The 20,533-nt window shown below is 51.2% G+C and overlaps 2 protein-coding genes across 8 annotated transcripts in view; one reads left to right on the top strand and one right to left on the bottom strand.

The window, feature by feature from the left end:
- Window positions 1-2,843, top strand: part of ARSG (arylsulfatase G) — a 100,996-nt gene extending 98,153 nt beyond the window's left edge. For all 7 annotated transcript variants that reach the window (XM_047708639.1, XM_047708642.1, XM_047708638.1 and 4 more), the window contains one exon: window positions 1,939-2,843. In XM_047708639.1, coding sequence (XP_047564595.1) covers window positions 1,939-2,261 — 323 coding nt within the window. In that variant the 3' untranslated portion in view covers window positions 2,262-2,843. The remainder of the gene's footprint in view (window positions 1-1,938) is intronic.
- A 36-nt stretch (window positions 2,844-2,879) lies between these two features.
- The window catches only part of WIPI1 (WD repeat domain, phosphoinositide interacting 1), a 32,880-nt gene continuing 15,226 nt past the window's right edge, over window positions 2,880-20,533 (bottom strand). Inside the window, exons 5-13 of the mRNA XM_047708645.1 lie at window positions 15,243-15,340; window positions 14,513-14,605; window positions 13,765-13,835; window positions 13,048-13,155; window positions 8,824-8,988; window positions 7,725-7,832; window positions 6,883-7,001; window positions 6,291-6,391; window positions 2,880-3,406 (exon numbers count right to left, since the gene is read on the bottom strand). Of these exons, the coding sequence (XP_047564601.1) occupies window positions 3,359-3,406; window positions 6,291-6,391; window positions 6,883-7,001; window positions 7,725-7,832; window positions 8,824-8,988; window positions 13,048-13,155; window positions 13,765-13,835; window positions 14,513-14,605; window positions 15,243-15,340 (911 nt within the window). The 3' untranslated portion in view covers window positions 2,880-3,358. The remainder of the gene's footprint in view (window positions 3,407-6,290; window positions 6,392-6,882; window positions 7,002-7,724; window positions 7,833-8,823; window positions 8,989-13,047; window positions 13,156-13,764; window positions 13,836-14,512; window positions 14,606-15,242; window positions 15,341-20,533) is intronic.

Genomic DNA, 20,533 nt, shown 5'->3' with positions numbered 1-20,533 from the left:
AAAATCTGGGACCCGGTGCAGATTCCAATTTGATTCAGTTGTTTAATGTTAGAGCATTCCAAAGAATTATAAAGAACAGAAATGATTTTCCCTGAGTGTAAAGACATGATCCCGAAGAAAAATGTGGCATAAAAACAAAACAAGTTCTTTGAGTTCATAACTTGAGGGATATTAAAAATGCCACAAGAATTATTGATTCTCCAAAGCCTAAAATACAAACCAGTCAGATATTTGCTTTGCTTTCAGATGGAAAATTTCTAGATTACAGTCCTTACATTACATTATCTCAGAGGTATGGGTTCTCCAGGCCGAGTTAATTTCAGAAGTCACAGCCCTGCCAGAAAGCCCTTGGCTCCACGGGATTGGAATCCTGAATGTTACTATGAAGTCATCGGACTGTTCAAAAATGATCACAATCGGACAGGAATTATGACACCCAGGGGAGGGAAGTTCTTCTTCTGAAGAGTCACCAAGTCCCGGGATTGTGAGCACGAGGATGGGGAGGACGGACCCCCAAGCATCTGGGTGTGTGTTGGGGAGGAAGAGTGTGCCATGTTTTGATCCCTCCCTTCCCCTTCTCTTTGAAAATTCTCATCCTTATTACTCAAAACTGTTTCAGATAAACAACATGTCTTGATATCTACTACATTAGAGAATGATGTGGAGGGAGTTTATCCGCGAATTTTGAGGCTTTCTCCTCTCTGGCTCCCTCCTCCTTCCTGAGATTTCTACCCATCCATTTTCTCCTGTTGTGGCAGCCCTGAGCTCTGTCCCAAAGAGCTCAAGTCAAAGGGAGGACAGTTCCTTCCCTGGGCTCTAGCTCCTCCCTGCTACGAAGGCTGAGGGGTGTCTCTGTTGGGGGATGGTCCCTCTTAAACGCAGACCCAACCCCCGTGACCTCTGTCTTTCAGTGATCAAGTTCTTTTCAGTTTCTGTCTACCTTGGTAACTTGCTGGTGCCTTCCTTTTTTTTTTTTTTCCCCTAAATACGTTGCCTAGAATTTAGAAGTGTTATCCATAGGACGGCTTGTTCCATGATTCTGTGGAGTGGAAGTCTTACATTTTTATAAGAGGCATTCATCGCTGGCCTTGCTTGACTGACTGCAAACCTCATTCTCTATCTGCCCTTTCTTGGCAATGAAGAGCCAAATTGGACTCCAGATTCTAGGCAAAGACAGGGACTCTTAGGTTCTGCCGAATGACCTGAATGTCAACCGTAGGAGGAAGACCATTAAGGAGGACAAGTAGGCAAGAGCATGGCTTTTCCCTGAGCAACTGATGAGTTTCTGCCCTATCGTTTGGCTGCCAGGAAGCTCAGAGCCCAAGGAGGCATTCAGGAATTGCCGTATTTCTGATGGCTGTCCTTTGCCTGGGTTCCTTTTGTTTGTTCAGTTGAATTATATTAACTTCTGCCAGATACCTATTTTTTGTATGGAAAAGGTGAAAAAAAAAAGTCACCTGAATCATTAAGAGCTAAGGATGCAGCCATGACTCCCATTTTTTGTTGCTCCTCTTCTGAGGCTGCCTCCATAGCCAGATTCGAATTCATACAAGAATCTCAACTGCAACCCAAAATGAAATTACTTGCCTTACCTTCCTGCCCCGTCCACCTGATGAGGATTTTGGTGTTCAAGAAATCAGTGTTCGGGGGAAGAGATCTTATTTTCTCACAAAGGGCAGAGAGGAGAGATCCCTGATTGGCTGCCCTAAGGGCTCTGAAGGCAAGTTCGGGAGAAGTTCCAAGTCATTCTGGACAATGGGAGCATCCCTGGAATGAGCACCTAAAATCTCCAGGCGATTTTTTGGACAGGCAGAACAGTCATTTGAATATTGAAGTCCTGGGCCGTTTGGATTAGTGTATGGTCCATCACGGTTCTCCTCTTCCCAACACAGGGCCAAAGCTAGTCTGACGGGGTACTTGCTGTCACCCTCTCTCTAGGCGGAGCCAGAGCCTGTGATGGGGCCGTGGGGCCCGCGCAGCGTCATGAGCCGCCTGTGATCTTTAACCTGGAAGACGACGCTGGGGAAGCTGTGCCCCTAGACAGAGACGGTGCGGAATACCAGGGCGTACTGCCCGTGGTCCGAAAGGTCCTCGCAGATGTCCTCCTAGACATCGCTGCTGACAACACCTCCAGAGCAGATTACACTCTTGATCCTTCCGTGACCCCCTGCTGCAGTCCCCACCACGTCGCCTGCCGTTGCCAGAGCGCCAGAGCGCCCGCCAGACTGATTTACCCCCAGGCAGAAGGTGTTAGGAAGTGACAGCAAGTTCCAGCTCCAGATGCTGTAAAACTAAGTCTCTGAATTTTGTCCTGAAACCCCTGTGTTGTGCCCCCGGTGGCCCCTCCCGCATGTGGTGGTGGAGCCAAGAGCACCCGGACTTTGGAGCTAGACCCGGGTCAAGCCCCGGCTGTGATTCTCTGAATCTGAGGATGAAAGAAGGTGATTTAGGAAAATGCTGGCCACGTGCCCTGACACAGCACTTACTGTATTTCAGTTTCCTTTCTCTGCCCAGTTTGGCTGGTTGCTTTAGCATAGGTTCTTCCCAGCTGGGGTGGAGGGCACTGCTTCTCCATCTTTAATATGCATCCCTGTCAGCTGGGAGCTTGCAGAAGTGCAGACTCTGATCTGTGGGTCTGGGGGTGGGGCCCAAGAGGCTCCATTTCTGGGTGGCTGCAGGGGGGAGCCCTGAGTAGCACCGACGCAAACTAGGGCCGAGTTAGAGGTTTCTGGGTCTCAGCGCAGAAGAACCCACAGAAATCCATGGCTCCGCTTGCCTCCCTCCTCCCACTTTTAAAGATCGGAGGACTGTATTCTAAAGATTTTAGGCATCCTTCCTGCTTCCTAAAACCAGGAAATAAAAGTTGAAAACCTCAAAAATGAATTGCCATGATTTTATTATTAGTGTCCTAAATGGGACTCAAAAGGTAATAAATGATTTATTGCAATCACTGCAAAAATACTTTGCCTGGCAGAAAACAGTCTCTCTATATGTACGTAATATACAAGAAATACAATTCAAAGAGATTTTCCTATAAGTACATTTTTACACGGCATACATTTAAAAGAATGCCCTTCATCATATAAATTCCGGTTATAGACAATATGGTTGGTTAGCATTGACACTATGGCTGTAACATAACATTTCGGATAGCAAGATGTGTCTATAGTGTCTCTCGTATCCACTGGCAACCAGGGCAGAGGAGAGCTCGGAGAGCCATGAACCATGTCCTGTGGCTTAAGCAGGCAGCCCCTGCCCCCCTTTCTGCACACACAACTGTACTCCATTCTTCCACCTTCCTTGTTTTCTCCAAAACCACCTGACAGGGGGTGTCCTGATTTCTGAGGTGCGCTTCTCATCAAGACTGCTTCGTTTTGCCCTTCTGACTTCCACGGCACAAGATTATCTACCAAAATCAAAACAGAATGGCCTTACTCTTTCCAGGAAGAGGCGGTTAGGCAGGCTGCATTATTAACAGATCTGAGCCCACGTGGGGTCAGCAGGGGGAGGCTGGGCACTGTGGAGATTTTCCGCATGTCCACGGACTGGCCGTCACTCGCGGCCACACAACATCCACCCATCTTAGGTGTAGACGAGTATGGCACAGTTTCAAAAAATACTGTGTATAAAATGTGTGTACACGCGTGTGTATTTATATGTATATGCATTTTTTTAAAGGCTCATCTTGTAAACCCAGACTGCTAAAATCACTACTAAAAAGTCAGTAAATACCCTTGGTCCCAATTCCCTTACTCCTGCTCACGAGAGTAGGACTAGTGTTGGAGAATACACAGACTTGTAAAGGTTGGTGGGTTCTTAAAACAAAAACAGCTTCCCAAATGTGGCACCTTTCTACAGTACCAGAAATGATCAGTTCTCTTTTCTCATTGTTTATGGAGCAGAGTAAATCTCGAGCAGATAAGAGTGATCAGATCCAGGGACATGTGAGTATATTTAAAAAAAAAAACAAAAAACAAAAACGAAAACAAGCAAAGACCCACTCACAATGACCTATGTTCTGAAGGCAAAGGCCCAGGGAGCCCCTCACTGAGATTAGCTGGGCAAGCCCGTGATCTGAGCTGAAAGAGAGGTGGTTTTAACAAAGCTGAGACTCCAAGATCTTTCCACGATCCCAGAAGTTTTTAAGAGATGTGGGTAGAGGTGTGAATTCTGGCCAAGTATCTGTAACAGGCATACTGATAGAGAATAAAGGGAAGGAGAGGAGTTGTCCACATCTCCTCTCCTGTTGGACATCATTGACAATAAGGGCATGAGATGGTCCATGTCGAGAGGAGGTCCCTGTGGCCCTCACACCTCTGACCCCCGTGTAGTGAGATGGACAAGGCTGTCTGCCGCCACACTGGGAGTCTATAGCAGCTCGGTCCTGTCCTCCCTGTCTGTCTGGAGGCTGGAGGGCAGGGCTGGGGTCTTGATGGCCTCCATGACCCCAACCACCGGCTATAGGGTCTAACTGGGATCTCATTCAGTGAGCAACACTCTCACTGGCAGGAAGCCTTCCTTGTGTCTAAGTAAAAATCCCAGAAGCAAGTAAAACCAACTTTATGCGTTTGGTTCTTAAGAGGGAGACAGCAAGTGGCTCATACCCAGCTTCCTGGCAGTGTTTAGGTGAATAGGCCTCTCGACAAGTTCTACCACTAGATGTTAAGCATCTCCATTTTTTTTTTTAAACTTCAAACACATGATAGACACAGTGTACCTATTATTTTATGCAGGTTTTCTTTGGCAGGGGACCACCTCCTGAAAGCCAGTATCTGAAGTACACCAATTGTGTAAGTACAAGAGGTTGTAGAGCTTACTTTGATGACAGTTAAGGACCTAATTAATAATCTAATAGGCTCTTGTAGCAGTCACAGACTTTCACCAAAACTACTGAAACGGAACCTCGTGGGTGAAGCCTCTAAACCCGGACATAGTGGGACACAGGTATCCCCGCTACGTCTGCTCTGCTCTGGTTCCTAGAAGATACAACCTCGGGTAACTGACCACCAACTCTTGAGGGGGATGGAAGAGCTCCCTTTGTGGCTAGTTGGGGCATGAGAACCCGAAGGCAAAACGACTGGTTTATCAGGAGACAGCAAGCCGACAGCCGATTTTATATTTATAATAGTATTCTTAAAAACCAGTGCTTTCCACCCCTAAAATATAAACTGGACTTGTTGGCACTGGGTTTGGCAATCTGCCTATTAAAAGCCAGAAATGTACCTCTCAGGCGGAAATCTGCAGAGCCTTTATGGGCAGTCCCAAACCCATCCCTCTCGTCATGCACGGAGGGCCCCAAACAGCCTTTTTTTTTTTTTTTTTTTTTTTAAAGCTGACTGGGCTTACCAGGTTGTCCCAGGACTTCTACAAGAAAGAAACTAGACCTGGATGCCATCCTTTTGCAAATGGAATTTCAACTGATGTGAAGTAGCGCCCAGGGGAAAACACTGTAGCCCAAGACCTAACAGGCCCCGAGGAGCCCAGTCCAGCTCCAGGAGCCTGACTCCGCAGCTCTCTGAGTCTGGGCCCAAACATGGCTTCCGAGTCTTAAATGATTTCTGGTGTATCTGTGCCCCACTCTAACTAACCGTAGCTCCCAAGAGCTGTCTGCAGGTTGCTCGAAATGGAAGCTTGAAGAATCAGAAGCTAAGGAGGCCCCAGCAGCCACCCAGAGCAAGGATGCTCTCTTCAGACGGGGATGCTGGAAAAAGCCAAGCCTTGCACCAGGCCCACCAGGAGGGTGCTTTCTGCCGTAAGGACTGAAGCAGGACGCAGGGAAAGGCAGCGGAGCGCTCCACCGGGCCTCCCACCCTCTACCCGGCTGCCGGATGCCTCGCTGGGAGCCCCGGGGAGCCCAGGGTTGGCGGTAAGAGCCGGAGGAGGGTGAGGGTCTAGCTGGCTTGCAGAGCATCGTCCTTAGCAAAAAGGTGGCAGTATTCTGCAAGGACATCCTTAAAGGAGCCTCAGGCAAATGGAGTTTATGCAGGCACGAATTCTCACCTCATGTGCAGCACAGAGTGCAAAGGAAGCCCGGTTAAATGCCTGGAGGCTGCGGAGACTCCCCGGATTAGTATTCGGTTATTGGAATGCTGCCAGCTTTAGCCTGACACCTGCTGGCTGGTCTGTGGGGCCTGCAGCACAGGGCACCCGCCATGGCTTTGGACTATTAGAGGGGAGGTTAGCTGTTACAGCGCGAGAGGACAGGGAAAGTGACTTTGCCTCCTGCCCAAGGTGAAGGTTTCCTTCTAAGCGCACAGACTGAGCCACTCTTAGGGATTCCTAATGCTCACAGGGGGGAATTCATTCTCATCATCAAGACACACTGGTCCCGTGGCAAACTCATGTTCAGGAATAACCTCTCCTCGGAGGGCTCCGCCGTCCTCAGAATAACCTGGAAACCAAGAATGAGACATGAGAGAAGCCCCACGGTCTCCTCTTCTTACGCTATGAGCCCGGGGCGGGACCTCCAGGGAAACCACGGGAAGCTGCCTTTGCCTTCTGAATGGAGAGACTGGTGCTCGCTTCCGCAGCACACGTACTAAAATTGAACGGAGAGACTGCTTCAGAGGAGTCCGGTCCCCACGAGGTGCAGTTTCCAAGCCTCTGGCTGACCTCACCCACCTTCTACCCCAGGCACCGCCAACTCTCCACCTGTGGCTAGTTCTCAGAGGGGTGACACTACTTGTTGGGGAGGAGGTAATTTGGGGCTCTGTCTGCCAGGTTTAGGGACCTGACTTGAAAGGCTGTTCTCACGGCCACACCTGGGAGGAGGGAAGGGGTTCAGGGAGTGTGTTCCATCCATGGGTGATGGTGCAGAGAGAAAGCACGGTCGGAAATGTGGCCCCACGGTGCCCCCGGCCAGGCCCCCCCATCCACACTCACCTGGCACCGTGGAGGCCGACGAGGTGCTTGGTCTGGCTACAGTTGCTGCGTAAGACTGAGGTAATGAAGGTCTGAGGTCATTTTCTTTATTTTCTTCCGTTGTTCCTGAGCTAATCAAGCTAATTACAGCAATTGGGGTAAGGGGAGAGAAAAAAGAGATCATCACATATCCAGGCTATTGCCAGAAGGAAAAGCACCCGGAAGCTCAGGCTTGCCCACTCGAGCTTAAAGTATAGACCTATCTGGACACCGCTGGGTCATGTGACCTCCCAGGGACCTTGAATGGCCTGGGTCAATCATGCAACTCACAGTGACCCCTTTCTCTTGCTCTTGGACCACAGCGTTGCTGGCGAGTTTTATCAAATTAAAAAAAAAAAAATGTTTAGCTTCTTTCTCTTATGTGCACTGAGCGAGGATGGGCCCTCTGCTCTTCCTGAAACACCTGGCGAGGACGCTGAGCCACACTCGCAAGGGGGGGCTCACGCTGTCCTGTCGCCGCCGGAGGAGGTCGCCTTGCTCTCAGTCACAGACGTCAAGAGAACTTCTAGATTCTGTTTGGGCACCACTGTTGAGCACCCATTATGCACGAGGAGGAAAGGCTGCAGGAAGACATTCCCTTTCTTCGAGCGCGTGGTACTCATCCCGGCACTCTTCTAGAGCATCCTGGGTGGTGAGGGCACTGGACACCGAGCCCCGCGCAAAGCGGGTGCCCGCTCGAGGTCTGCCGCTGAGAAGGCCGGTGAGGAAGACAAGCGAGGGCCCTGAGGCTTGTCATTCCCGGCCCAGGGACAGCTCGACACAGCCAGCAATTAAAAGGCTTTTGTGAAAACTAGTCTCTTCACCTGTGGGTCTTGATTAAGACACATTCTCCTCCATCCTGAGGGTCCAAGTTGTAGATGTAAAGGTGTCCATTCGACGATGCGACCAGCAGCCTCGGCAGTTTCTGGATCCTAGGAGCCAAGGGAAACATGTGCTGTGGTGACAGCAGTGACAGGTGACGGGCCAGCTTCAGGTACGAAGCCTCACCCACCTTGGCCATCACACTGGCTTCTCCTGGCCCCAGAAGCCTGTACCCAGCCCACGGGCCCCCAATTCTGGGTGTTTTTGGCCTTAGTGTTCGACCTGGAGGATTATTTCTTGTCTTTGAAAGTAACTGGGGATGAGACAGAAGGAGGAGTGTGCCTGCTCTTACTCCGTGAAAAGCCACAGCAGCAAAATATCCGCTGACCTGAGCAGGACACAGCTTTTGGCTTATGTGGCTGTCTGCCTTTAATGGGGGCAGAAAGGACAAAGGACAAACTTGGCCCACCGAATTGCTGGCTAGTTTTATAAAAAAAAAAAAAAAAAGTTTCGCTTCTTTAACAAACTCCTTTAAACCACTTAGATAAAGTATCTGTCAAGCCCAGGGGTGTCTGAACCCGGACTGTGGAACTAGAGCCTTGTTACAGAGTTATGTAAAAATGGGAATTGCTGGGACGCCTGGGTGGCTCAGTTGGTTAAGCAGCTGCCTTCGGCTCAGGTCATGATCCCAGCATCCTGGGATCGAGTCCCACATCGGGCTCCTTGCTTGGCGGGGAGCCTGCTTCTCCCTCTGCCTCTGCCTGCCATTCTGTCTGCCTGGGCTCGCTCTCTCTCCCTCTCTCTCTGATAAATAAATAAAATCTTAAAAAAAAAATGGGAATTGCTTTCAAGATAGTGTCATCATCACCAGAAAGTTGGGGTCCCCTGCCAGCTTCCAGCACCCTCGCCCCCCAACACAGGCATGACGACCAGGGAGGAAAAGCAGCTGACGGACACAGCAGACTTCGAGTCTGCTCACCCTTCCTCTTGGCCACCTCCTGGCCTTCTTTGGCTCCCTGCACGTGTTTGGGGACTTTGCACTCTGGGCAAACAGCCCCGAGAAGGATTTTGCCGGCGGAGGGTGGGCGGGGCCGTACGTACGTGGAGAGCGAGCAGATGTTCCTCTGCCCGGAGAAGTTCAGACGTCCGGTGGCGAAGGCACGGTCCTGGTTCATCATGTCTGACACCTGGGTGGGGAGGTAGTTGGAAGCAGCCATGAACATTTTTCCCATGTAGCCAGTCCAGGTCGAAGGTTCTTCTGGTCGGCTGGGGGAGCAAGGCACAGGTGGAGGTGAGACGGCCCCGCGGGCCGGGCCCTGGGCCAACTCCCCGCCCACCCCAGTGCTGGGGGATGTGCTCGCGGCAGCGGGAAGGAACTGTGCCTTCGCATCGCGTCCCACCCGCCACAGCTCGGGACGTTCTCTGCTGGCCGTGCCAGAAGGGCACCGAGGGCTTGTTTGTCCTGCGGAGGGGCCGTCGCAAAGCCGTTAAGAGGTTCCCAATGCTACCGCTTCCCTACATTAGAGAATTGCATGTGGTGATTAATCTGATTTCCAGATTTCTAAGAAGGGGGCCAGGGGCGGGCACGAGATGGGATCGCTTTCTGGACTCTGGTGAAAACGAAGCCCAAGCCCGTCCCCGGCTTGCGGAAGAACAGTGCGATCTCAGGGTCAAGGTCTCCCTGGTCAGACTGAGTGGGAAGCAGACCTCCCGGCAAGACGCTTTGGACGGTGTTTGGTTACAGCCCTGAAGCCGCCCGGGTCCCCAGGGATTCCCAATGGTGGAGATAAATCAAAGGGACCTGCTGCGCCCCCTGCCGTCACCTGACTCCATCTCCGGGCATCTGCCGGACACGGGGGTGGCTGCTCTGTCGGTGACGGGTGGGAATGGGTGGGGGCACAGCTCTGCCTTTGCGCTGTGCGTACTGGGGGCTCATCAAGGACCAGCGGCCACACGCATTCCTGGGAGCACTGCCGAGAGGCCGCTTGTGTGCAGGGCCCTGGGCTGGTGGGGATCGCATGCGCGGCTGGGAAGCACGGGCTTCTTTCTCACTCTGTTTACCAGTCGGGTAGGTGGGCCCTGGACAAGCCTCTGGGCCTGGATGTTCCCATCGGAAACTGATGGCCCCTCTTAGAGGTTTCGCCCTTATTCTGTGATCCTGAGCGTCACGAGACAGACCCGTCCTGTTTGCTCTGCGGCTCTGCGCCAAGGGGTGGGATGTGCCAAGAGGCAAAGAGGCCCCGCGTTCCCGGGGCAGACACGGCACAGAGACGTCAACTGTGACGCCCCGCGGAGGGTGCGGGTAGGCGCTCCTCCAGGACTGCGGAGGAGGGACAGGGGGATGGAGCTCCTTCACCTCCCAGAGAAACTACGATAACCTCAGTTGGCTAACATGCCACCTGGCAGGGCTGTCCTGAGCATGGGAACAGGTGACCCCCCCCCCCCCCCCCGAGGACCTCATGTCATGCCTGGCACACGACAGATGCTCTTTGATAAGATGGTGTCTGCACCGACTGGGGATGTTCTGGGGGTGGTGGCCACGAGGCGGGCTCTGGAGGCAGGTCCACCTCAGCTGTGGGGGCACTGGGACAGGAAGGCGGAGCGGGGAGGGCCCGCAGACGCAGAGGCAGGTGCACAAGGCCTATGGGAGCCACAGCCAAGCTGGTCTGGCTGTGGTGCCTGAGGCGGGAAGGCCGCACAGCAGGTAAGACGCACCAAGAAGGGCCTTGAATGCCGGGTTGGTGGAGCAGGCGCTTTTTTCCCAGAGCTGGGGGAGTGGGGGCGGTAATGGTTTCTGAGGAGGGAGGGTCAGGGTTAAAGGAACGCTTCCAGAAAACTAGCCCACTGAGGAGATACAGGACAGACTGGTAAGAAGAGCCCAGAAAGAGTGAGACATGACCGAGCAAACAGGAGATGCTCAAGGCCCAGTTCAGGCGGCAGCCCGAGGAACGGGGCTGCAGAGGCCGGTGGGAGCCATCGCGGCGACTCCTGCTTCATGCATGGCTGATGGGAAGGTCAAGAGCCACCCGGGGGAGGAAGGGGTTGTTCCCAGCTCTCTGAGATCGCTGACGGAAGCAGGAGAGCCTTCAGATGGTAACTTCCGGTCTGAAGCCCCAGTCATGAACTCAGATGAAGACAGGGCTGAAGCAGGGCTTGGGGTCACTCCATCACGGCACCTCGGGGTCACTCCCAGCAGCCCAGCCGCCCTCCCGTGCTCTACACTATCACACCAGCTCCCAAAGAGATCTGGGCTTACGTTTTACAAGCTGTCTGAGAGGAGATAGGAAAGTCCAGAAAACAAATAGAAGCTCTAGGGAGGCCATGCAGGGTCAGAAGAACTACAGGGCAAACACTGAGCTCTGGGATGCCCATGAACAGGGGTGGACATTCGTGGGGTTCCAGGCAAACAGGAGCTGGGAGGGAGCAGCCCCTGGGGTTTCCGACACCAGTCGGGGGAACGAGGTTTCCCAGGAAAGAGCATTGCACTAGCCTGTGTGGGAAGACGGAGCCAGGTCTGAAAATCCTTGGCACTTACTCACCTGGTTGCTGGTACCCTTGGATAGAGTTTCAGAGGAAGGGGGCAGAAGCCAGGTATGGGTGTCAGACGGACACACACTAATACATACACAACAGGAGTGGGGTACGGTGTCCGACACACATGTACTACACCAAACAGCCAGAACGAGGCCGGGCACGGTATTTTCAAAGTGGGTGGCAAAAGGATCTTTCTCGTAGACGTTCTACCGCATTAGGAGAATTAGTTACAGAAGAGGGGCCTCTCTTGGCACAACTGTGAAAGTGTGGAAGCAAGTCCCTGGGACATTTCCTAAACACCCCTGGAGTTTTCGCTCTGGAGAAGCTCTAGAAGCCTGGGTGGGTATAAAACTTGCTACTTCCATGCGGACCCTGGGACTTGTAGACAGGGACCGGCTTTGAGCAACACACAGGACGGCTCTGAACCCCAGCTGATTAGGGATGAAACTTCTCCCATCTCCCAGGACTCCTGTGGTGAGCCGAGGGAGGCCGTGTGTGAGAAGACTATAAAGTGCAGCGCTCTATCAACGTATGAGAGTCATTGTCATTGCTAACTCTGCCACCTGCCTTCTGTGTGTAACCGAGCTCATCGCTGACACCTCGCGTTTCAATTTCCTATCACGGCACCAAAGAGGCAGAAGACATGAGGCGCCTGAAGTTCTGAGGAAGGTATGGACCAGAAGCTACCAGAAGCAGGACCTTGACCTTGGGAAGAGGTCATGGACAATGGCTGGTGGGGAGGAGAGTCCTTTCCAGTGTGAGATATCTCCAAGGGTAGGCGTGGACATGCCCACAGCAGGTAGTTAACGCTATGTCTATGTCTGAGTGCTCACACGCTATGGTGGAATTTCTAGGAATGGCCCCAAGATTCCATGCCTCGGTCCCCAGAACATGTGACGGAGACGAATGAGCCCTCCAGTGACTGTTATATGGCCCAGATGGCCGGAGGTAGGGAGATTACCCAGCTGGGCTTAATCTAATCACAGGAGCCTTTAAAAGCAGAGAGGGCTATCCACCTGGTGGCAGGTGAGGAAGGCAGAAGGCAAAGTTGGAGCGCTCCAGCGCACAGGAAGGGATCAGTGCGGCACCGCTGGGCCGACGGCGAGGTGTGGAAGGAAGGGGGTGGACTCTTGAGCAGAGACTCCAAGGATGTGGGCACCTGACCGCTACCACTGCATTGCCCAGGATTCTTACCAGGAATGGGACTCATTTGGAAGAGGGCTCTGATAAGAGTGGGGCTACCTGACACGGGGATTTCTGTCTTGTGAGACCGTGGGTGGAGAACTTGGCCATGGGGTCCTGGACGAGCAAACTGTGCCATAATGAACATGTGCTCCTTTAAGCCATGAAGTCTGTGGTTACTCATTACAGCAGTGAGAGGAAACTAATGCCCACACCCCCGGCTGCATTTTAAGGCACGCTGTGCTCCAGCCACTGGTGCAGGCACCGGCACTGGGAGTGTCTGCCCCCGACTCCGTGGTGGGCCAGATGGCGGAGATTAGCAGACTACTGCGCCAACAGCTTCTCCTGGGTGCAGGCACCTCGATGAATACTTCGGCTCCAGGGAACTCCCTTAGTCCTCACGACAAGCCCAGGAGGCCTCGATGATCATTTTGCACTGAGGTACAGGAGGACTGATTACCCGCCTGGGTCTCCTAGCACAGGGCAGGACCAGGGTGTGAACTCGGGGGGTGGCCCCGGGTTTCGTGTGTCCTTGCGTGACACCACCCCGTCGGGAAGACCTACCAGGAAGGCTGGTCCACGTGGGTTTGACGTGTGGCGCTTGCTTACCTGTGAGTGAGATGCTCCAGCTTGAAGATGTGCACGGTCTCGGTGTTGCTGGAGGCACAGAGGAACTGAGAGTCCATACTGAACACGAGCGAGCTGATTGTCACGTACCTGGGAACACAGCGACGCAGAGACAGACCAGTGAGCCAGAAAGGTGAGGGTGACTGCTCGCTGGTTCAAAAACCAGCTTTTTAAGGAAACCCGATGTGTCCTGGAAAGTCTAGGTATCCTCAGATGCCCCTGACACGGTGTCATTCATATTTAGGAATTCCTACTGGGAAGATTCTTAAGGTGTCCCAGTCTCCAGCAGGAAGAAACAAAGCACGGTCCCTTCCTGTCATCTCAGACGTTTTCCAGCTGCTCGGTGCACAGATCCAGCTGCAAATCCCACAGCCACTAGGATCCCGGGCCATCACACTTGACAAATTGCTTCTGGACAGTGACTTGTTCTCTCTCACGTCTCCTTTGCTAGTGGCCCTCGCACATCAGAAAAAGGCTCCCGTGGGGCTCCCCTGGGGCTCCAGTGGCCGAGGTCCTGTGCTAGAGCAGCCGAGTTCTCGGGTCTGCTGAGCACCCAGCGAGGTGTCTCAGGCAGTGACCCTCCTCCAGGGGACAGGAGGACACGGAGCCGCCCCTCCCTGCTCCTCCCCCAACCTCCACCAGCCGTCCCCTGTGGGACTTGGTGGCTACCGCAATACAGGCTTCACAGTGAACACAGACCTTTTCATGCCTCTCCGAAACTCGTAGAGCTTTTGCCCGTCCGGTACAGAGAACACCCGGATGACGGTGCCCTGGAAAAGACAGCAGGTGCACACTTCATACCATTAATGGCTTCGTACACAGATGTCCCTTCAGAGAAGGGCTTGTTTTCTTGGTTTGGAACATCTGTCTCGGAGGAGGAAGCACAAAGTGTCAGACACAGGGGCTTTTTTGTGTGTATATTGCCGTAGAAGAAACTCTTGGACCGTGTGTGCAACACTGTTTCCCTTTTCCCTCCCCGCCCCAGGCGAAGGCTTGGCAAGCTTGGATGCTGGGAATGCTTGTGCTTGCTAGAATGTTCAGTCTCGGCCTCTCAAAAGACACACGTTTTTCATGGCATTTGAGGTTCAACTTGATCACCTTCCCTGGCCATTCTAGTCAGAAGGGATCAATCTCACACATTTTGTTGGCACCGTTTATTAAATGCAGCCTCAGTGCGTGTCAAGGGGGACCTGCACGAACGTTTCTCAGTAACACCGCAAGTGTCTGTGTCAAGTGTCCCGTATCTTGCATAGCCCAGGCCTTTTGCCTGTTGAACTACTGTGTATCCATATACACAGCACGCGTGGGGCAGAGGTGCCCCTTGGAAATGGATTCCAAGTAGGCCCAGGGACCAGCCAGTCCCCACGTGTCCGACCTTCGGCCCCAACGGAGCCATGCAGCACAGCCCCGACGGGACAGCCCGGTGAAGGCGCAGCGACACACTCACCTTTTCAGAGGCGCTTGCTAGTTTGGAGCCCGAGGCATTGAAGGTGATGGCGGCCAGCGTCCCCTCGTGGGCAGCAATCGTGCAGACTGTTTTCTGTTGGTGACAAGGGAAGGTGGATCCTGATGCCGGGGAAGCGGGAAGACACATTTCCTCTCCCTCCCTTTCCTCTTTTCTTCCAAGATGCCCCCCTCATCTGCCGGGCTCCCTGCCTCTCTCTTGCCCTCCACCAGGCCGTATAAGCTCTACGTCCTCTTCTGGTCTATCGAGATTCTGCCTCCGTTTCCATCCCTCTTCCTGCCCTCGGGAACACAGACAGCCGGCGGGATGCTCAACGCGCACTTTTGGGGACGTTCCCCAGCAATCCTGCCCTGTTCCCTGAAGCCTCGGAGAGCAGAGGACCGAAACGGGAAACATCTGGACATGGTCACTATGACATGGCACAGCACGACACCTTCCATCTGACCATGGGCCACCAGCTGGTGGGCAGTTTCCACGACACTGTCTACATCTGACTCGGCCTGGCGTGCTGCCTCATGTGTTGACTGATGGCTGTGAAGGCAGGTGGCATTACCTTCTCCACACCCAACCGCTGTGTGGCCGGAACCAGCAACTCCAGTGTGGCTGCCCCTCCTCCCCCACTTCCCCCACCAGGCCAGAGCCTGTGCAACACCTGCCATTGACCTCACAGCCGAGCAGGAGGGCTGCGTCTGCTGGGTCGCTGCCAACTCACCAGGGAGTGTCCATCGTAAAGCACGATCTCGCCTGTAGTCGGGCTTCCAGGGTAGGCCACATACGAATTGGAATGGTTGATAGAGAGGGCACACAGACCTGGCAAAGAAGGGACCGCAGATGAAAAGCAGCGTCCAAGGGAGAGAGCAAGCCTGGAACGGGCAGCAGAAGACAGCGTGGCCTCAGCGCCACCTACTGGCGAGGGGAGGAACGGCTTAGCCGATATTCCAGTGGATTATTCTTGTAATCAAGGTAATCCCAGAAGGTAAATTCACACTTGACATTGGCCGGGTCTTCCCCGCAGGAAAGCAGTCAGAACTCAGAACACTGAAAAAGCTCTTCTTCACGTTTTACCGCGGGGCCCTGAAACCGCGTCTATTTCTCTTTCATTACTCTCTAAGGTTATGAGAGAATTTACTCTTCATGGAAATAAGTCTTCCTACTGCAAACTTGGCCTTCCTGCAGCTGGCCAGTCATGTCAGGTTGGAGAACCCAGGAGGCAGAGGGTGAGGGGAAGGACCTGTTCAGAGACTGTTCATTTCTAAGCCAAATGTCTGCCTCGATAAGGGAAATGGGCAAATCCAGAGACGGAAGTTCCTTTGAGGGCTGGATCCTCAGTGAAGATGGGTGTCTGCTATTGAAACAAAGTAAAGAAAGAGGACATTTGGGATTTAAGGTGCTTCGGCAATATTCTGGAAGAGTAAACAGCCCATCACAGCACTGAACCGACATAAATCATTTTTCTTTATGAGGAGACTCAAGTCGGGGGGCGGGGGAGGAGTTCTAAAAGTATTTAGGTAAAGGATTTTCACAGCAATAGCTGGGTTAATAGTAGAGGTGTGCGTGTGACAGACGTGAATTCAAGGAGTTATCAGAACTGAAAGCATCATCAGAATAAGAACTCTGAGATTAGGCCAGAGAGATATCTTTTTAAATGAAAAAAAGCAACTGACATCTTTGTTACAAGTTAGTGTATATGTGTGTACACATACACACACACACACACACACACACACACACACACACACACACATTTTTAAAGTGGGCTCCATGCCCAGTGTAGAGCTCAATTCAGGGCTTGAACTCATAACCCTGAGATCAAGATCTGAACTGAAACCAAGAGTCAGATACTTAACTGACAGCCACTCAGGTGCCCCACAAGTTAGTCTATTAATCGGAATTCTTATACTTGTGTAAGAAAAACCTGACATCAGGCTAAAATGTACCCAACCTAATCTGTTGGGGGAGGAGCAGAGGAAAAAATCCAACACTGAGAACGGAAACCAAGGTCCTCCTTCCCGCTCCCTGGCTTTGATGAGGACAAAGCTAGGGCTGTGCTCTTATCACTTGAACCATGAGAGGAAAGTGACTAAGCGCACAGCCCTTACCTGCATGCTCTGGCATCCTGTAACTCCCACCTGCACAGGATCCCGCTGAGCCCCAGCCTTAGGGAGAGAGTCTAGACTCTCGTATCTTCCCAGTTTTGCTCTGGGAACCTGAATTCCCCCATCTCATCTGGGCTTCTTGCAATCCAAGTGCAATTTCAAGAGCAGCTAGCAGGTGGAAGGCATTCTGGTCTTGTGAAACAGAAGGCAAGAGCAGGGGAGGTCGGGTTGGCTTGCCTGGTGTGTTCCCAGAGGGCTGCGTAGCAGAATAGGCGGTCATACTGGACATGGCAACGGGGGGAGGACTTGAGGACCACACCAAAGAGTTAAGACCTTACAAATGCAGTGGGCATGTGCCGGAGGTTTCTGAGCACATAGGTTTAAAAAAAGCAGTGTTAATCAAAACCACAATGAGGTACCACTTCACACCCACTAGGATGGCGATAATCAAAGAGACAGATAATTGGAAGCCTCCTCCGCTGCTGCTGGGAAGCTAACACGGGGCAGTGCTTTGGGAAACAGTCTGGCGGTTCCTGAAAAGGTTAAACACAGACTTGTCGTATACGCCCCCAGTTCTACTCCTAGGTATATACCCAGGAGGAATGAAAACACCAGCCACATGAAAAGCAGTATCGTTCATAAGATTCAAAAAGGAGAGACAACGTAAACGTCTACCAGCTAATGAATTTGGGTAAACAATATCCTTACGATGGAATATACATGCTCTAACATGGAAGTGACACAGAAGACCACATATTGCATGATTCCCTTACATGTCATATCCGGAATAGGTCCATCTAGAGAGACCAAGTAGATTAGGGTCACCTGCAGCTGGGGGTGTGGGGGTTGGTGGCGAAGAGCTATGGGGTTTCTTTTTGGGGTGATGAGAAGGTTCTAAAATTGATTGTGGTAAGGGTTACACAACTCTATGAATATACAAAATGCTACTGAATAGTGCACTTTAAATGGGCGGATCATATGGCATGAGAATTATAGCTCAACAAAGCTGTTAGAAAAAAAAAAAAAAAAAGGCAGGGTTTTAAGAATATCTCCTTGGCAGAGATGGGCTGAGGACACGGAGTCAAGATCCAGGCCTGCCATCCACTGTGTGACTCTGGCTGGCTTATCTGTGGCCTTTTGAGGCCCACCTGTTTATTATCCATGACAGGACGGGGCCACCTACGGTGATCCTTCCAGCTTTCACATTCTAAGATGCCAAATCTTCATTTACTTATATCTTCCATCTGAAAATATCGAGGACCCTCTTTGCGGCAGAGAGAACTAGGAGGTCTTTGAGCAGAAAGCTTGGACAGGTAACTTCCAGTGGCCTTGTAGAGTTGTTTTTTTTTTAAATTAATATTTAAATGTATATGCAGAATAATGGACATATTTAAATTTAAATTAACATGCAGTGTCATGGACGTACACATGATATTAGTTTTCTGATCCACAACATAATGATCGATATTTGTCATCTCGAGGGAGTGATGGTCTAATAACCTTCGTCACCGTAGAGAGTTATAATTTATTTTTTCTCAGGACGAGAGCTCTTAAGGACTTATTGTTGTATCATCTTTCAAATATGCAATATGGTATTGTTAACTACAGCCACCATGCTTTACATTACATCCACGTGGCTTATTTATTTTATAACCGGAAGTTTGTGACTTTTGACCCTCTTCATCCATTTCTCAGGACCCCCCAAGACCCCCGCCTCGAAGCCACCAGCCTATTCTTTGTATCTTTTTTTTTTTTTTTTAAAGATTCCACATCTAAGTGAGATTGCACAGTATTTGCGGTATTGGTCTTTCTTTGTCCGACTTAACCCACTTAGCATAATGCCCTCAAGGTCCCAAATGGTAAGATTTCCTTTTTTTTTTTTTTTTTTAAATGCCCGAATAACACTCCACTGTACCTACATATATACCACATTTTCTTTATCCACCCATCCAGCAGACCTGGGTCCTTCCACGTCTTGGCGGTTCTAAACAATGTTGCCATGAACATGGGGTCAGATTATCTTTCCGGGTTACTGTTTTCATTTTCTTCAGATAGACATCCAGAAGTGGAATTGCTGCATCATGGGGTAGTTCTATTTTTAATTTTTTGAGGAACCTCCATCCCGTTTTCCGCAGTGGCTGCACGAGCTGGCAGTCCCGCCCACAGTGCACGGAGGTTCTCTTTCCTCCACATCCTTGCCAGCACTTTGGATCTCTTTCTTTTTGATAATAGCCATTCTGACATTCTTTTTTTGTTAGAGCGTAAATATCTCAGAAATGGAGAAAAGCTTAAACCTAACATCAAACCTTCTGTAATATCTAACAGAGAGTGGGATGGCGCTAGGTTCTAACAGGGAAAGGATGACTCTGACACGTAACTGCTTGTCTGAGAGCTTTGTCTCAGATGCGGGCCAATCCACTGAATTTAGCCAAGGGATCCCGCATGCCAGCCTTCTTGGACTTAATGAAGGTCCCCAGAAATGCTCAACACGAGTTCCTTTGGTTTCCTGTGGTCCAGTTCTCAGACGAATCCAACCAGCTATAAGAAGGCATTTCTTTCCTTCTGGAAGCCCCCAAGGAAAGCATGGAGAGCTTGCTTTCAGGCTTGGATATTACCATCCTACCTGTCTTCTGTTCCCCTGACAGGCATCACACAAAGCCTTCTTCGGGAAGGAAATAAACCTTGTCTCTGATAACATTTTATAATAGAAAAGTCATATTGTAAAAGATTTGCACAGTCCAGAAAAGAGAGAGAGAGAGAGAAAAGCACTCGTTTTCCTAAAACCTAGAGGCTCTTCACTATTCTCAATATTTGCACATATTTTCTTCCAGTCTTTTTTATTTTTTTAATCTTTTTTTTTTTTAAAGATTTTATTTATTTATTTGACAGACAGAGATCACAAGTAGGCAGAGAGGCTGGCAGAGAGAGAGGAGGAAGCAGGCTCTCCGCTGAGCAGAGAGCCCGATGCGGGGCTCGATCCCAGGACCCTGAGATCATGACCTGAGCCAAAGGCAGAGGCTTTAACCCACTGAGCCACCCAGGCGCCCCTTTTTAAATTTTTTTTTTAAAGATTTTATTTATTTACATGACAGAGAGATCACAAGTAGGCAGAGAGGCAGGCAGAGAGAGGGGGGAAGCAGGCTTCCTGCTGAGCAGAGAGCCCGATGCGGGGCTCGATCCCAGGACCCTGAGATCATGACCTGAGCCAAAGGCAGAGGCTTAACCCACTGAACCCCCCAGGCGCCCCCAGTCTTTTTTCTATATAGGACTCAGGTTTTGATGTGGCTTCTAGATTTGTTTTAGAATCGACACACAGTCTCATAAATCACTGTCAGCTGCAACTTCCCTGAAATTGTTGGGCTGTAATTCTTCTGCAGTTGGAACAGAAGTGCCTGTTATCAGTGCAAGAGCCAATGGGAGCGTCAGCTGGAATCAGGAGGAAGTCCTATGATTCTAAATCATCCCCACCTTGGTATTTATAGTACGACCTGACAAACTTAAAGCAAGTTAACAGTGATTTATACCCTGCAGTTCTCCCTGGGTTGAGTAATGTCTCAGAGGATGCTTTCCAAGTTTCAAAAACAGAAAATCTCTGTATTTGCGAGTGTTCTAGGTGACTGCAAATCAGAGCCGTTTACCCCAGCTGTATTACCCTTTCCAGAAACAGCCCTGGCTGGGGAATGAGCCACTACTCTGTTCGATTACATGCACTGCCATGTGGTATAGACAGCTCCCTCGGTATTCTGGAGAAGGTTGTAAGAGCATGGCACAGCCGAGATCTGCAGCTGGCAGAACTTATGTGGAGTTCTCCCCCCTCACTGCTCAGCACAGTGGCGCTGTGACCTCAGCTCAGACCGTGGCGCTGGCAGGAAATTAACTTGGAGCCCCGTCTGGCCAAACCCTTTAA

The sequence above is a fragment of the Lutra lutra genome, chromosome 16 (genome assembly GCF_902655055.1).
Source record: "Lutra lutra chromosome 16, mLutLut1.2, whole genome shotgun sequence".
Lineage (NCBI taxonomy): Eukaryota > Metazoa > Chordata > Mammalia > Carnivora > Mustelidae > Lutra > Lutra lutra.
Note: the sequence above shows the minus strand (reverse complement) of the source record. Positions and strands in the feature narration are given on the sequence as shown.